The sequence below is a fragment of the Phyllobates terribilis genome, unplaced genomic scaffold (assembly GCF_046119375.1).
Source record: "Phyllobates terribilis strain yellow unplaced genomic scaffold, ASM4611937v1 Scaffold_7__3_contigs__length_470593459, whole genome shotgun sequence".
Classification (NCBI taxonomy): Eukaryota; Metazoa; Chordata; class Amphibia; order Anura; family Dendrobatidae; genus Phyllobates; species Phyllobates terribilis.
In genome coordinates this window covers 290,791,943-290,809,821 of record NW_027362767.1, presented here as the reverse complement: position 1 = coordinate 290,809,821, position 17,879 = coordinate 290,791,943, and the positions used below count along the sequence as shown (strand labels likewise).

Sequence of the window (17,879 nt, the reverse complement as noted above, 5' to 3'; positions counted from 1 at the left end):
TATCCCCTTCATGCCATGGCCATTTTCTCGTTTACATTTTTTTCTCCCCTTCTTCCAAGAGCCATAACTTTTTTTATTTTTCCATTAATATAGCCGTATGAGGGCTTATTTTTTGCTGGACGAGTTGTACTTTTGAATGACACCTTTCACTCTACCACATAGTGTACTGGAAAACAGGGAAACAATTTCAAGTGTGTTCAAAGGGCAAAAAGAGTGCAGTTTCACAATTGTTTTTTTATTTATTTTTTTTATTTACCATGTTCACTATATGGTAAAACTGACCTGGCAATATGATTCTCCAGGTCGAGTACACAGATACCAAACATGTATAGTTTATTTTTATTATTTAAGTGGTGAAAAAAAAAATTTGTAAGAAAATATTTTTTTGCGATTTTCCGAGACCCGTAACATTTCATTTTCTGGGGCTGGGTGAAGGCTTATTTTTTGCACCCTGAGATGATGTTCTTATTGATACCATTTTGGGGTAGATACGATGTTTTGATAGCCTCTTATTGCATTTTATTGCAATGTTGCGGCGGCCAAAAAAATGGTAATTTTTTTTTTTCGTTATGCCATTTAGTGATCAGATTTATTTTACATTTTGATAGATTTGACTTTTACGAATGCAGCAATACCAAATATGTGTTTGAGGTTTTTTTTTGTTTGTTTGGTTTTTTTAATGGGGCAAAAGGGGGGTGAACTGAATTTTTGTGGGGGGAGGGTTTCATAAATTGAAAATTATTTTTTTCTTACTGTATGTAATAGTCCCCTTAGGGAACTTGAAGCTATACATAGCAGACCATCAGCACTGCTATGTACAGATAAAATCATGATCTCCTATGAATGCCAGGCACGGGCTGGCTTTCACTTGAGTATCGTAATGACAAGCATGGGGGTCTTCAGCAGACCCTTGACTGTCATAACGCATCGGCATCCCGCAATCACGTCACGGGCTTGCCGATAGGAGCGTGGGATGACACCTGCCCCTGTCGGCGTGTGTTAAATTCCGCTGTCAGAGATTGACATCTAGATTTAACAGGTTAACAGCCACGGGCAAAGCTCTACGGAGGGACATGATGGCTGATTTAAATCCTCCTTCATGTGCGGGGAAAAATGCGGGCTTAACGTGCAAGCCTACATCAGAGTCAGGGAGCTGGCATATGACGTAAGTTTACGTCATGTGTCGTGATAGATTAAAGGGTCAATATTGACTTTTAGAATTGCTGCTTCCAATAGGTGGCGCTAGAGTTCCTCTTCTCTTCCTCTCTGAAGCGGCTGCTTACATACTTACACAGGGCCGCATAGACTGATGATAGATGCACTTTAAATACAACAAATCAAACAATAAAGTCATGCAGGCAGTAATGAGAGTTGGGGATTTGGAAGAAGGGAGGGGAAATAACAGGCCAGGAGCTTTAGAGAGACTATACTAAAAAAACTGTACACACCACTGACCTATCAATCAGCCAGGGTGTTACTTGGTTGAGCTTGAGGCTGGAAAAATATTACAATTTGAGAGTCCTAAGTGGTTGATACCTTTTTAATGGTTAACTGAAAAGATGGTAACAAATTTTAAGTTTTTGAGACTACGCTGGTCTTTTCATCAGGCATAGCACTGAAACCTGAGTAGTCTCAAAAACTTGAAATTTGTTACCATCTTTTCAGTTGGCCATTAAAACTGAGGACTCTCAAATTTTAATATTTTTCTATCTATTGGCTAACACGGTACAAGGATATATATTTTCCTGTATCAGCTTGAGGCTGAGAAGCTGGAAGTGCATCATCACGCCCCAATGCACTTCCAGACAGAATTTCAAAACGGGATTTCTCTGCTGCTGGAGCAGCACTTTGGGCTCATAGATACATTGACTGGTTCATCTTAATGGGCTATACAATTGTATAAATGTCTTTTTTTCAGGAGAGGAGGGGTTAATGTTTCTACCAGATTCCCTTTAATCTTTTTATATAAATGCGTTGTGTGTACACTACAGTCTTTATCGTATTTTATTCTCAATTAATTACTGATAACTCATTTTATCCTTTTGTTCGGAGTATATATCATGGATATTTTCAGAAGTATGATTTACTTTTGAAGCATACATCACCCAGTAGCCCTAATGTAAAAAAACAAAAGTGCAGCAGTCTACATTTTCCATTTTCCTTTACCGTAAAGACATTGCACACTGACTCATATCAGTACAATGAAGGCCAAAAGTCGCTTTTTTGATTTTGAATGAATAGGGGACTATAGATGCTTTTGAGGTATGTACTGAGATTCCAAAGGAAATTGTGTCCTTCACTTAAAGGGGTTTTCTGGGATTTTATGAACATTGTCTTACATTGGGCGATATGAAAACCAACTATAACTTGACATCGCTTGCATAACTTGCGTGAATGTTGGAGTCAATGACTGGCCTCAGAGGTCAGGCATCGTACATGCCAGCATCACCGCTGTGAAGCCAGTGATTGGCTGCAGCAGTCACATGAATGATGTAAGTGTTGTCATTGCTACAAGATTGACAGGTCACATATGTTTCATGTTGAATGCTGCTAGCCAACTTTCTTAAAATCTTGGACAACCCTTTAAGTTTTCATGAAGCTGGTAGATGTTCATGCTTGAGGAGGGAGGAGAGGTGGCATTCACAGGTTTGCTACATGGCCCAGCCATTTCTAGTCATGTCCTTGGGACCCTTCCTATTTTACATAGTACTCCATGTAGAGGGTGTAGGGTGCTTAGTTGCACAGGTGCGCCTACTTGTTACTTCCTATTAGGACATCTGAAATGTTTCTTTTTATTAAAGGGTCTGTTCATTAATCAGTGAAAACTAATTGCGCAGTTCAAAAGTGATATCCAGTTATCTTCTAAAAAAAGGGGTAACTTGTTGTGGTAATCTACCGTATTTATAGGTCTTATACTATTTGCAAAAGTAATGTTACTCAGAAAAAAGGAAAATGTCACCATAAAGTTGCAAATCTGGTATTAATATTGAACTTGTGAATGTACAGATCGACTGCAGGGTCCTGTCGATAACCTTTTCCACATGTATGTATACAAGTATGATGTGACTGGCATTGATATAACAAAAAAATACTGTTACCATTATAAGTGTTTAATTATAAACTATTAAAAATAAGGTAAGCCAAGCCCTACCAGCAACTACTCTCTACTGTAGAAAAACTATCATAGAAAGATTAACACCTCTACTGTATACTGACTGTAAAAACATGGATGTGCAAATAAGACTTATAGGGGTTGTCCATTACCTGAACAACCCCTTTTTAAATGAAGTACTCCCTCTAGTAAAATAGAAGGCAACTGCCTGCTAGTTATATGAAGGGAAAAAAGTGATCACCAGTGACTGACTCACAAAGTAATAGTTTTGCAATTATACAAGCTATAATAGATTTTACAAGTAGTATGCAATTTATATACTTCCACCCAAATTCAAAATAGACATTTCCAGCCTCGCTCAATACACTTGCATTGAGCAAGGCCACACAAGTCTAGTCGGCATGTGACCACAAAAATCATATTTTTGCAGTTACTCGTCCGGTGCCAGCGCCAGAGATTTAATGGGGGGGGGATTCACAAGTCTGCAGTCACATAGAGGGACTTCAGATTTGTAGCCTAATGCCAGACAACCCCTTTAAAAGATTAGCTAATGACAGTTGTATTTTCAGTTGTAAAGTGGAGTTAGGTTTTGAAGAGCGTTCTCTCCCAAAACATAAAATTTGTCATGCATTAGCAAATCAAAGTCAGCTGTCAAATATCAGGGTCGGTATTATTGTCATATGAAGTGGGAGGCCCCCTGACTCAACTTTCAAGTTTGGTGAAATGGCACCAAAATGAACCTGAACAGAAGACATGCGCCAATTTCGCAAGTGAATGCCTTAGTATGTAGATTATGAATCAACAATATATTCTTAATTATTGTATACAAAAAGCCCGAGATATTCTTATTGTCTCCGCAATATGAACCGTGTAAATATATATCTGCAGTAACACCTATTTTGTTGTAAATGTGGCACCAAGAGGAACAGTAATATTAGTTGCCACTTTTGAATTGGATTCTCAGCAACTAATGGTAAAAGTGTCAATTTGTTATTGATTGAACTTGCTACCAAAGTGACACTTTACCATTAGTCATTGAGAAATGTAAATGTGACAACCAATAAGGCTGTGCCTTCATGTTGTCAACAACAAAACAGACAAAATGGCATCATCTCTATATGGAAAAGAAACATAACTAAACTTTAAAGTGTGCCTCCGATTACGCAGAAAAATGGTTACAGTGCAGAAGTGAGTGGGCGCAATAATCGTTTTTCAAAATCACTTGTATTGAGATTATTGTGCCCACTACCACATTATTATTATTATTATTATTATTATTATTATTATTATCATTTTCTGTGTAATTGGAGGCACACTTTAACTACAGTACTTCTAACATCTGGTTTAATAGTATCTATTTTGGGTGGAAATCTTTACAGTAAAGGGGTTGTCCGGCCTTGGAGTACAAGTCTGTAGTTACTTTACGTGACTGCAGACTTGTGAATCCTCACATACTGTGCATTGCGAGGATTCTCCGGTGCCAGCGCTGGGAGCAGCGTGTACATGACCAAGTATGTGATTTGCATACATGCCGACTAGACGTGCATGACCTCATTCAATGCAAGTGTATTGAGTGAGGCCAGACACGTCTAGTCGGAATGTGGCCGGAAGTATGCAAGTCACGTATTGCCCCCTTAACTCTCAGTAATACTTTTTTAAAGGGCTATTCCCATCTTCATATATGGGTATTGTTGGATAGTGATTAGAAAAACAAGCACTTTTGCTATTTATTCTTTATAAAAATAATTTAACCATTCTTGAGATATTTAACACTTTTTTTCTATTTTGTACAACCTATTGCCTAGTAGACCGACCACCTGTGCTGTCTACAGGGCTGTGGAGTCAGTGTCCATTTTGATGGCGTCAATATAAAATGGACCGACTCCTAAAATATATAATACATTGGGTTCATTAGTACAATGCAGGATGTGCTGTAAATGTTTTCATAAGAATTTGGGAAAGTTATGAAACGTCCTATAAATGTCTGTTCTGTTACTGATCTAAGGATTTAGGCCACGGTCCCACTATCAGTATTCGGTCAATATTGTTTCTCAGGAGTGGGAGCCAAAACCAGGTGAGGAACAACCAGAGAAAAGGTATAATAGAAACAAGTCACCAATTTTGCATTTATCACCCACTCCTGGTTTTGGCTTCCACTCCTGAGGAAAAAATACTGACCAAATACTGAGAGTGGGGCTGTGGCCTTAGGCTTTTAGTTGAGATGAATCTGTGCTGTGCCACTCAGGAAGGAGACGGGTTCTGTGTCCCAGAGATGAACATGCTTTGGTCTGACATGTGCATATCAACCCAAGGACAAAAGCAAAAGACCTTATGAAAATGATGGCGGAAGCTGGTAAGATTGTGTCAATATCCACACTGAAACGAGTACTGCATCAACACGGGCTGAAAGGCCACTCTGTCAGGAAGAAGCCATTACTCCAAAAGAAACATAAAAAAGCCAGATTAATGTTTGCAAATGCACACAGGAACAAAGACCTTAATTTTTGGAAACATTTCCTGTGGTCTGATGAAACTAAAATTCAACTTTTTGGGCATAATGACCATCGTTACGTTTGGATGAAGAAGGGAAAAGCTTGGAAGCCTAAGAACACCATACCAACTGTGAAACATAGGGGTGGCAGCATCATGTTGTGGGGTTGTTTTGCTGCAGCAGGGACTGGTGCACTTCACAAAATAAATGGCAATACTGAAGCAACATCTCAAGACATCAGCCAGGAAGTTAAAGCTTGGGTGGAAATGGGTCTTCCAAATGGACAATGACCCGAAGCAAACTGCCAAAATGGTAACAAAGTCAATGTTTTGGAGTGGCCATCACAAAGCCCTTATCTCAATCCTACTGAAAATGTATGAGAAAAGCAGAAAAGGCAGGTGCGAGCAAGGCGACCTACAAACCTGGATCAGTTACACCAGTTTTGTCAGGAAGAATGGGCCCAAATTCCGACCAACTATTGTGAGAAGCTTGTGGAAGGATATCCCAAATGTTTGACCCAAGTCATTCAGTTTAAGGACAATGGTTCCAAATACTAATGAAATATATGTAAACTTTTGACTTTGCAGTAAGTAATAAAAATGCCTGAAAACATTCTCTCTCTCTCTCTCTCTCTCTCTCTCTCTCTCTCTCTCTCTCTCTCTCTCTCTCTCTCTCTCTCTCTCTCTCTCTCTCTCTCTCTCTCTCTCTCTCTCTCTCTCTCTCTCTCTCTCTCTCTCTCTCTCATTATTCTGGCATTTGGCAAATATTAAAAATTATGATAATCCTAATTGACCTAAAACGGGAAAGGTTTATTCTGATTTCATGTCAGATATTGAGAAAAACATGCATATGTGTCTTTTTATATAGTGTATGTAAACTTCTGGTTTCAACTATACATGTTCAGTAGTGAGGCAGGGCTGTGGAGTCGAAGTTGGAGTCATAAGTCAGGCTTACCGACTCCCCAGCCCTGGCTAACTAGCAGTGGTGGCCGAACATGCACAGTGCTTACAAACTCTTATTTATTGAGCTGGTAAGCACTGCTTTGAAGCTGACAGAATCACTGGATCGCACTGTCGTCTCCAAATCCATGCCAGCTTCAGTTCATTGCTCACAAGTTTCACCGCAGCGGTGGTCGACCTCATAGGCAACGAGCTTAAAAGAAAAGTGTCAATATCTCAAGAATGGTTGCAAATATCAATAAACAGTAAATTGCAAAAGTGCTTGTTTCTGCACACAATATCCAACGATATCCATCCATGGAGATGGGAATAACACTACAAGTAAAGGTAAGTTCACACAAGCATATAAAAAATCATTCAGAGTTTCATCCAGAAAAGTGGAATGTTTTTTTCTCACTTGTCATCTGTATACAATCTGTTTTTTACAGCAGCTATTAATCATTTACGGGACCATGAACAGTTTCCTATTTTACAGAACTGCAATGTATCTGTAAAACTCAGATGCTGTACTGTGGCTGTGTATAGCATCCATTTTTGTTTTTTCTTTGCATACCCATAGGCTTGAATGGGTGACTCTCATCCGAAATACAGAAGAAACTAGTGCACGCTGCTATTTTTATTTTTTTTTACATGCAGATTCAGTCAGTTCATCGGCACTGCCCATTGAAAAACATTGGTCCGAGTGCTGTCTGTTCTGGTTTTTTTTGCTTTTTTTTCATGCACCGCACTCAGGCCAAAAATACGATTGTGTGTATGAGCCTTAAAAGTTGGCCATATATAGTAGATAAATGTCAACGTTTTAGTGGGACCAGCCAAACATCAAATGTGTATGTGAGCATCCCAATTTTTCACTAATAGCAGATGTCAGAAAAAGGAGGTTTGAGCATGTTAGGTTTTAATATGCCCAATCCTTTGCCCCTGACAGACACCTCTGATGGCGGCTTATCGCCAGTGGGAACCTGCCACGCTCAGAAGGAATAGTCGGACAAATGAGCCGACAGCTCTAGCCCCCTTTGCGTTCAGACATCTTGTATACTCATATGTTCTTCTAAATCACCCAATATTTCCTCATTATTTCTTTAGCAGGCAGAGAGAAACATGGGGGTCTCACACAGCCGCCTACACGACCTCCCGTTTTCCTATTTCCCAACTAACGACGTCATACGTGTGGCCATTTCTTCACACACAGGAGCTGCAGCATTATAAAACCTGATTGTAATGGAGGAATATCCATTTGCAGCGCTACAAAGTCACACAGCTGAATGCACCATTATTCGTGGATCGTGTGGCAGAATTATGTGCAAAGCACACATCCATCGTCCAGCTGAGCTGTGCAGAACGACTAGCTCGCCTCTGCTACACCTGGATTTAGTGTGGTCCTGGTGGGATGAATCAAGACTGCCAAGACATGCAAAGCAGCGACGGCATACAGGACCTGGCGCTGTGCTCTAGAGGATCCCACGTCTCTGTGTCTCCATCCATACTCCGCCATCGTCAGCGCTGGAGACTATGTACAGAGGAGCAGGGGATACGGCGAGGAAGAGGGAGAAGGAAAAAGGAAGCGAGGGAGTGAGGGAGCCATGGCGGCGGGGTGGGAGTGTGCAGATTCTGGTACATGGTGATCTGAGCAGGAGGAGGAGGAGGTTTCCATGGTAACTGAATTCTGACTCCATCCTCCCTCCCCAATATAATTAACTCTTACACTGCCAGTAATCTGCCACAGGGGAGTCACCAGCTGTCAGGCAGCCTATAAGTGTACTGGGCCACTATGCACTCAGTCTGTGTAAATAGGGGGAGATATATATATATATATATATATATGTGTGTGTGTGTGTGTATATGTGAATAAATATGTTTGGGTATTTTTATAAGTACGTATGTGTGTGTGTGTGTATGTGTATGTATATATATATATATATATATATATATATATAATATATATATATATATATATATAATGTGTGTGTATATGTATATATTTATTTTTTTGCTTACATATACATCATATTCATGTGTGAACATCCTGTTACCTCATTCCAGCATATATAGCAAATATTTATATATATATATATTTTATGTATGCATATGTTGAAAAGAGGTTACAGGATAGACACATATGAATAATATATATGTATGTATGTGTACATATATTTGCACATGTGTAAATAAAAACACACACATACATAGATACACACGAGTAGACAGTCACACACGTATTTTATATATACACACAGCAAGTATGTATATATAAATGCGTGTGTGTGTGTGTGTGTATATATGTATATATATATATATATATATATATGTGTACTGTGTATATATAGTATATTTTACACACATTGTTTAAATTATCCAGTATTATCTATTAGACAACCGTCAACTGTGAATTTACTTCGTCATATTGTTGTGCAGGTTGTATTAATGCCATAAAACCACAAAGAAAATCAGGTGGCTATTTTGGCATCCACCTGCTAAACATGAAAATATGCATTATTCTTGTTCCCTCTCCTACAGCCCACATGCTTATCCTCCCAGTGCTATCACCAATGCTTCATACAGTACTTGGCCAAACACTAAAATGTATAAAATATATGTTTAGATTATTAAAAAAAGCAATAAGCAAGCTGTGCATATATGTGATGAAAAGACCTAGATGACTAACATAGAAATGTCGTTTCTTCCACTAGTGTTTCTTCCTTACAGCCTCCATTTTACAGCACTGAGATTACTCCGTCCATTTTCTGAACAGACTATGACTGTAATGCAGGAAAACATAAACTCCCCCATCCTCGGCTACCTACGTGAATGAACGTATATATACAGAAAAACATGCATGAAAATATATATATCGATATTCATTCGTGTTGATTTCAAATTGTGAAGAAAAATACAAAGTAAATGATACAGACAAAAAAGACGGCAAAAGATGTGAATTTCTATTGGGAGGGAGCTTCAGTGGCAATAAAGAATATTGATGGAGGTCAAGGAAACAATGCACTTAGATGACACAGGATGAGGCACAGATGGGATGGGGTGGGGGGCAGCGACTCAGCCCTTACTGCCAAACTACCTGAAGTAAAGGGGGGCACCTGTTGAGGAGCAGTTCTCCTGTTGTTAGTGCAGTCTGGCACATTGGGCAGGCGTCTCACATATTACTGTATGTGCATGTATGGTGGTGGGGGGTCTAGAAGGAAGAGCTGCTTTACCTTGGGGACATTTTCATTCACTATTTCTCTTTATGAAGTAAGTTAGGTCAAATATTACAGATAATGTCTGTTCATGTGTTCAGCCCTTTAAACCTGCATCATTCATTGTGAATATTGGACATATTGTCTGATACCTGCTCTTTTATGTAGCAGACATACTATAAAATACAGTCTCATGATAAACTTGAATGTCTAATACACACAACAGCTTCTTCCATTTCTTATTGGATTGTTACCTTTAGCTTTGACCATATAACCAGTAAGCACAGTTTTGCCCGTATACAGGTACTGGCTCCCCAATATTCTAGTGATTGATGTATCAATATTATTTCTCTTCCACCTGCAGAGTAGACTGTTCAGAGCCCTGAGCAAACGCATATGTGAATCTCGCACACTGTGTGGGTGGATGCACATATGTGAAGAATACATATACGTGTGCCATTTTGGATGCAAAAAAAAAAAATATCCAAAATAGGATTACATAATAAAAGGAAAAACGAGGATAAGGGAATCTCATATTATACATATTAGATAAAAAAGGCACCGTTACATACACCCACACCCAGGCATGCGTTATTCCATCTAGCAGCACCATACATGTTATATAATGTGACATGGCAGCCGTACAGCAAGCACATCCTACATGAAATGCATCATTGTGTGTGCATCCTTCTAGATGAGTAATATTTCGTACCCCACACATTTTGGGAGAAGAAAATTATATGCAGATATAAAGAATATATATATAGGATGCTGTTGGTTACATTATTGGTCTGTTGCTGAGTTAATATACTTGGTCATACAATTGTACATAATTCAATCTTGAGAGTGTATATATGTGTATGTATATGTATATATATATATATATATATATATATATATATATATATATATATATATAGGCACATTGTGAGGTTGTGATGATGATACCTGTAGACACAGATCTGTGATCACCATGATTTGGGGGAAATACCAGGCCTTTTACATCTTAGGGCTTGAGAGGGGCAGGGAGCAGAGCCACATACAGACACATCACTCACCTGCTCATACCAGTCACGATTGGTGCAGGTACACTCTGGCCACCAGTTGGGACTGTTGCCATTCATTTTGGGGGTGGCACTTTTGGGGGGCCCTTTGAGTGTTGGGGTGAGGTTTTCACGTGTGGCTGGCACAAGTTTTGCTTTCCCCCGAGCTGTGGGGGTGACCGCAGGCTGTGATGGCAGGGTCTGAGAGCTGTAGCCCCCATAGCCGCCCCCATACTGCTCATGCTGCCACTCGCCATATGTCGGGGGCTCCATCCTGCGCAGGGCAGACATGCGAGATGCCTCGTAACACTCTGGGCACTTGCAGCAATGATGATGTTTGTGCATCATAAGATCCGACTCCAAGATGAAGAGGCGCAATCACAGACCCCAGCACCCGACTGCTGCTGCTGCTGCTGCTGCTGGCACAGGAGACACCCTCGGAGTAAGGCTGGGTGACGATGGCAGCAGCTCACAGGCTCCTCTCAGCAGGGCCGCGTCTCCGGCCAATATATTCCAGTATAAAAGAGGTGTCAGATGGAGGCAGTGCTGAAGATTTACCCTGGATTGGACACACAATGCCCAAAAGACATCAAAACATTTGCAAAATGACAGCTAGAAAGGCAGATGGCATGTGACCAGTGGGTGGATGGGGCAAAAAGCAGTAAAAAAAATCCAATAAATGCAAAAATGACTAAAATCTGCCCTTATTAGCATTAAAATCCCGATTTCCTGAGCATAAATCCTGCAAGGCTCTCCTCCTCCTCCTGGATGTGGGGTCTGCTATGAGGAGGGGGTTAAATAAAATGCAGTCGCCTGTGCTCCCTCCAAGATCCGTCCGACAAGATGGCGTCCTTCTTCTCCTCTCTCCCTGTCAGTAGCAGTGACGGCGGGCCCAGTGTCGGGTGTGGGTGCCTAGGGCTGGGTGCTGGGTGCTCCTGGACGGGGTGCAGAGGAGGCTGTGCTGCTGGTCCCTGATGGAGCCGCTGCTTCTCTGCCTCTGGACGCAGCAGCTCCTGGATGCAGCCAATCAGGAACCAGCAGCAGCATCAGCACCACCGGCTGTAACCCCTCACCCGCCGGAAGGGGGCCTGCAGTGCGGAGCGCGGGGATTCCGAGCACACTCCGCTCCAGCAGCTAGGGAGTTAATGCACAAGGGTTAACGGAGACCGGGAGCTGCAGCTGACGGATTGCACGGGGGAGAGTGGTGAGGGGAGGACCACCGACATTTTATTCAAGGCTATAACATCAGAGCAGAGGATTGCCACCCACCCACTGAGCGCTATTACCTCATGTTCGGGATGACAGGTGCTGCTAAGCATCATCATACACCGTGCACGGTGTGGACTCCGTGCTGACGTCACAGCTGCGCTGTAATAACCGCTCTGTGTGCAGCTGTGTGCACAGGGCTGAGATTACTGCACCCCGGGCACTGCGTGAGAGGGAAGGGGCAGATTACTGCACCCCGGGCACTGCGTGAGAGGGAAGGGGCAGATTACTGCACCCCGGGCACTGCGTGAGAGGGAAGGGGCAGATTACTGCACCCCGGGCACTGCGTGAGACGGAAGGGGCAGATTACTGCACCCCGGGCACTGCGTGAGAGGGAAGGGGCAGATTACTGCACCCCGGGCACTGCGTGAGAGGGAAGGGGCAGATTACTGCACCCCGGGCACTGCGTGAGAGGGAAGGGGCAGATTACTGCACCCCGGGCACTGCGTGAGAGGGAAGGGGCAGATTACTGCACCCCGGGCACTGCGTGAGAGGGAAGGGGCAGATTACTGCACCCCGGGCACTGCGTGAGAGGGAAGGGGCAGATTACTGCACCCCGGGCACTGCGTGAAAGGGAAGGGGCAGATTACTGCACCCCGGGCACTGCGTGAGAGGGAAGGGGCAGATTACTGCACCCCGGGCACTGCATGAGAGGGAAGGGGCAGATTACTGCACCCCGGGCACTGCATGAGAGGGAAGGGGCAGATTTCTGCACCCCGGGCACTGCATGAGAGGGAAGGGGCAGATTTCTGCACCCCGGGCACTGCGTGAGAGGGAAGGGGCAGATTTCTGCACCCCGGGCACTGCGTGAGAGGGAAGGGGCAGATTACTGCACCCCAGGCACTGCATGAGAGGGAAGGGGCAGATTTCTGCACCCCGGGCACTGCGTGAGAGGGAAGGGGCAGATTACTGCACCCCGGGCACTGCCAGCGATATGCTCATTGCCCTGTATGGAGGACTCCAGACCATACACAACATGGGGTATTGCATCACAATAAGTGATTGCATCTATGATTACAATTACTTAGATAAGAAAACATGGCCTCGGTTTAGTGTATTCTGTTCTGCATCTGAACTACAAGTACTAAGGCCCAGTGCACACTATGAAGATTTCTGGTCGGGTTCCACATTGGAAATCTACAGCAGTTTACAGTACAATACAACTAAATGGGTTTTTAATTTTTCAAAATCCCATTCACACATTGCAGAAAAAAAATCTGCCCAAAAAAGAAACCAGGATGCGGATTTCATCATATCTACAGCCTGCTCATTCCTGGGCTGATTTACATTACAGATTGTACCCTATTTAATGCTTACTGAACAGAGGAGGGAGAAATCCGCGAGTAACACATATACTGCATATACATTAAATAGGAGTATACTCAGGACTACAGAACAGGAGAAGGACTTTGGGTTTTCTGGTTACAAGTAAGCTGAGCAGCTGTACTCAATGTCAGGCAGCAGCCGCAAAAGCAAACAAGATTTTAGGGTGTATAAAACAAGATAAAATACTCTGACCCAATGTATTGTTACCCCTCTATAAATCACTGGTGAGGCAACATCTAGAATATGGGATCCAGTTTTGGGCTCCACATTTTAAAAAGTATGTTCGGAAGCTGGAGTCAGTTCAAAGGTGGGCACTTAGATTATTACATGGGATAGAAGTTGGGCTTGTTTAACTTAGAAAAAAGACTCTTAGGAGGACATCTCATTTATATGTATAAATATATGTGTGGTCAATACAAAGGACTGGCACATGACTTATTCGGTTGGAAGAAAGGCAATTCCGGCAGCAAAACAGGAAAGGGTTCTTTACAGTTAGAGCAGTCAGACTGCATAATGCTGAGCTCAGGACATAGTGATGGCCGATACTACAGGGTGGGCCATTTATATGGATACATCTAAATTAAATGGGAATGGCTGGTGATATCAACTTCCTGTTTGTGGCACATTAGTATATGGGAGGGGGAAAACTTTTCGACATGGGTGGTGACCATGGCGGCCATTTTGAAGTTGGCCATTTTGGATCCAACTTTATTTTTTTCAATGGGAAGAGGGTCATGTGACACATCAAACTTATTGAGAATTTCATAAGAAAAACAATGGTGTGCTTGGTTTTAATGTAGCTTTATTCTCTCATGAGTTTTTTGCAAGTTTATGACCACTTATAAAATGTGTTCAAAGTGCTGCCCATTGTGTTGGATTGTCAATGCAACCCTCTTCTCCCACTATTGACACACTGATAGCAACACCACAGCAGAAATGCTAGCACAGGCTCCAGTATCCGTTGTTTAAGATGCTGCACATCTCGTATCTTCATAGCATAGACAATTGCCTTCAGATGACCCCAAAGATAAAAGTCTAAGGGGGTCAGATCGGGAGACCTTGGTGGCCATTCAACTGGCCCACGATGACCAATCCACGTTCCAGGAAACTGTTCATGTAGGAATGCTCGGAGCTGACACCCATAATGTGGTGGTGCACCATCTTGTTGGAAAAACTCAGGGAACGTGCCATCTTCAGTGCATAAAGAGGGCAACACATCATCATGTAGCAGTTTCAGATATCCAGTGGCATTGAGGTTTCCATTGATGAAGAATGGCCCCACTATGTTTGTACTCCATATACCACACCATACCATCAAGATACGAGACGTGCAGCATCTGAAACAACGGATACTGGAAGCCTGCGCTAGCATTTCTGCTGTGGTGTTGCTATCAGTGTGTCAAGAGTGGGAGAAGAGGGTTGCATTGACAATCCAACACAATGGGCAGCACGTTGAACACATTTTATAAGTGGTCATAAACTTGTAAAAAACTCAAGAAAGAATAAAGTTATGTTAAAACCAAGCACACTATTGTTTTTCTTATGAAATTCTCAATAAGTTTGATGTGTTACATGACCCTCTTCCCATTGAAAAAAATAAAATTGGATCCAAAATGGCCGACTTCAAAATGGCCGTAAACCCATCTGGAAAAGTTTCCCCCCTCCCATATACTAATGTGCCACAAACAGGAAGTTGATATCACCAACCATTCCCATTTTATTTAGGTGTATCCATATAAATGGCCCATCCTGTATAACAGCTTTTATACAAGGGCTGGATGATTTCCTCACAACAAATGGCATTGTGGGTAATTAATAATCTAGCGATAAATGTTGAACTTGATGGACTTAAGTCTTTTTTCAACCTATATAACACATGTGGATTCTGTCTACTGATTTGTTGCAGATTTTTTTTTATCAATTTACAACAGAAATTTTCTGCAGCGTGTGAACATGGCCTAAAGGGCATTTAAACATTTTGCTACATAGATAATGGACATTAAATAATTGCTTTTTTAATAGTTGCCAAATCTACTATTATAGGATGAGATTCAATAAGGCAAAATTGATATGTAGCTAAATAATTTGGCTGCGTGCCTGAAACGTTGCTAATTTTTCTGTGTATACACTGGTGTCAATAAAAATAACTTTTGTGGAAGGAAGATACCTGGTGCTTTAGATTTTTAGAGAACGTAGATAAATAATTATATCATGGAAAAGGCCTGAAGATCTGATAGAAAATTAGTATTATTTGTCAATGCGTCAAACTACAAGGTATATTTGTAGCATGACATATAGCAGAATCAGAACGCACAATGTGAACACAGCCACATGGAAAGAGGCAGAGCTGTCAAGACAGTCTTATATGAATATGGGAGGATGATTATATCACCAGCGTTGTATGACATCAAGAATAAATTGCGGTTATTTACTGCATCTGAGGCTCTGTTCACATTCTGCTTTGGAGGATCCGCTCTGAGCCTCTGTACAGATCCATCTAATCTGGGCTCCATTTTATAGTCACAGAATACTGCGCTTTTTGTTCCATCATAAAAAAGACACATAACAGAAAAAAGAAGTACCCCATTATCAGGCCCTTCCACATTAATTTGCATCAGTTATGTAATGAATCTGTATACCACATTAAGGCCACGTTCACACATTCAGTATTTGGTCAGTATTTTACATCAGTATTTGTAAGCCAAACCCAGGAGTGGGTGATAAATACAGAAGTGGAGACGTGTTTCTATTATACTTTCCCTCTGATTGTTCCTCTTGATTTTGGCTTATAAATACTGATGTAAAATACTGACCAAATACTGAACGTGTGAATGTGGCCAAATTTAGTTTCTCTGTTCCTGGAAATTAACCGAAAAGTAGAAGTCAAAGACACAGGTGTGAACAGAGCTTTATTAACACTGAGATGAGCACAGCCTATGGTTATGTCGTTCCCATGATGAGATTTTGGTGAGTTTTTGATGTTGAAGATTTTCTGCACCTATTAGATAAATTAGGTTATTTGTGTTTTTTCTTTACGTTTTTGAGTGCTTTTGATTTACATGTGTTTTTATAGCGTTTTTTTTTTGTCTCTTGTTGGTGTGTCATGCATTAAGTAAAGCCACTTTGTTTTTTATAATTCCTGGTATTTGTCTTTGACAAAACTTTATTGATACAGTCATGTGCGGATTACATGCGTTTTTGATGCGTTTCCACCGCAGAAGTGCACTTAAAATGCATGTACATTTTTTACCTGCGGATTTTCTGCATCTAATACAAGTCTATGGGGAAAATCTGCACATAAATCTCAGCATTCTCGAAAGAGAAGTTGACATGTTGTAGATTTGAAACACGCATCGCAGGTCAGCTTACACTGAGTAAAAAAGAAGCACAGTGTTCAGGAGATTTCTATAAATCCCATCCCATTTTTTCTCAGGAGTGGGAGCCAAAACCTGGTGAGGAACAATCAGAGAAAAGGTATAATAGAAACAAGTCACCAATTCTGCATTTATCACCCACTCCTGGTTTTGGCTCCCACTCCTGAGAAAAAATACTGACCAAATACTGATAGTGGGGCCATGGCCTTAGGTGAAGTTTTGATGTTGCTGAATTTCTGCAGCTTCTTTTCCTAAGGCCACTTTCACACGTTCAGCATTTGGTATTTGTAAGCCAAAACCAGGAGGGGGTGATGAATACAGAAGTGGTGACGTGTTCCTATTATACTTTTCCTCTGATTGTTCCGCTCCTGATTTTGGATTACAAATACTGATGTAAAATACTGAACATGTGAACGTGGCCTAAGAAAAATATTATCCGTCTGATTTTTTTTTATTTTTATTATGATTGCAATTATACCTTGTACAGTTCACAGTGATCGCAGCTCATTATTCTAGACTATAGGAATATCACTTATATTACGTTTTTTTTCAATTTGTCCATAAAAAATGTTGGCTGTCAGTAATTTTTGGAAAAGTTGCCCAGAAAAATAAAAAAAAACATGTTGGCAACCATGTTTCGTACCATTTGGACTACATCTTTTTAAAAGCCTATTTATGGCTAAGTGGGGGGTCTCCCATTTAGAAACTCTACAACCCCTGGCAAAAATTATGGAATCACCGGGCTTGGAGGATGTTCATTCAGTTGTTTAATGTTGTTGAAAAAAAGCAGATCACAGACATTGCACAAAACTAAACTCATTTCAAATGGCAACTTTATGGCTTTAAGAAAAACTAAAAGAAATCAAGATTAAAAATGTGGTACTCAGTAAGGGTAATTTTTTTCAGACCAAGCAGAGGGAAAAAATTATGGAATCACTCAATTCTGAGGAAAAAATTATGGAATCACCCTGTAAATTTTCATTTCCAAAACTAACACCTGCATCAAATTAGATCTGCTCGTTAGTCTGCATCTAAAAAGGAGTGATCACACCTTGGAGAGCTGTTGCACCAAGTGGACTGACATGAATCATGGCTCCAACACAAGAGATGTCAATTGAAA

General features: G+C 41.2%; 1 protein-coding gene across 7 annotated transcripts in view; it reads right to left on the bottom strand.

Annotated features, from left to right (window-relative positions):
* Positions 1 to 17,879, bottom strand: part of DLG3 (discs large MAGUK scaffold protein 3) — a 363,030-nt gene that overhangs the window by 185,877 nt on the left and 159,274 nt on the right. The window contains exon 1 of one of the 7 annotated variants that reach the window (XM_073640951.1): positions 10,809 to 11,825. The exons of 4 other annotated variants lie outside the window; for them this stretch is intronic. In XM_073640951.1, the coding sequence (XP_073497052.1) occupies positions 10,809 to 11,141 (333 nt within the window). In that variant the 5' untranslated portion in view covers positions 11,142 to 11,825. Of the gene's footprint in view, positions 1 to 7,997; positions 8,171 to 10,808; positions 11,826 to 17,879 lie in introns of those variants that run through there. 2 more of the 7 variants (XM_073640950.1, XM_073640952.1) reach the window with 2 other exon arrangements.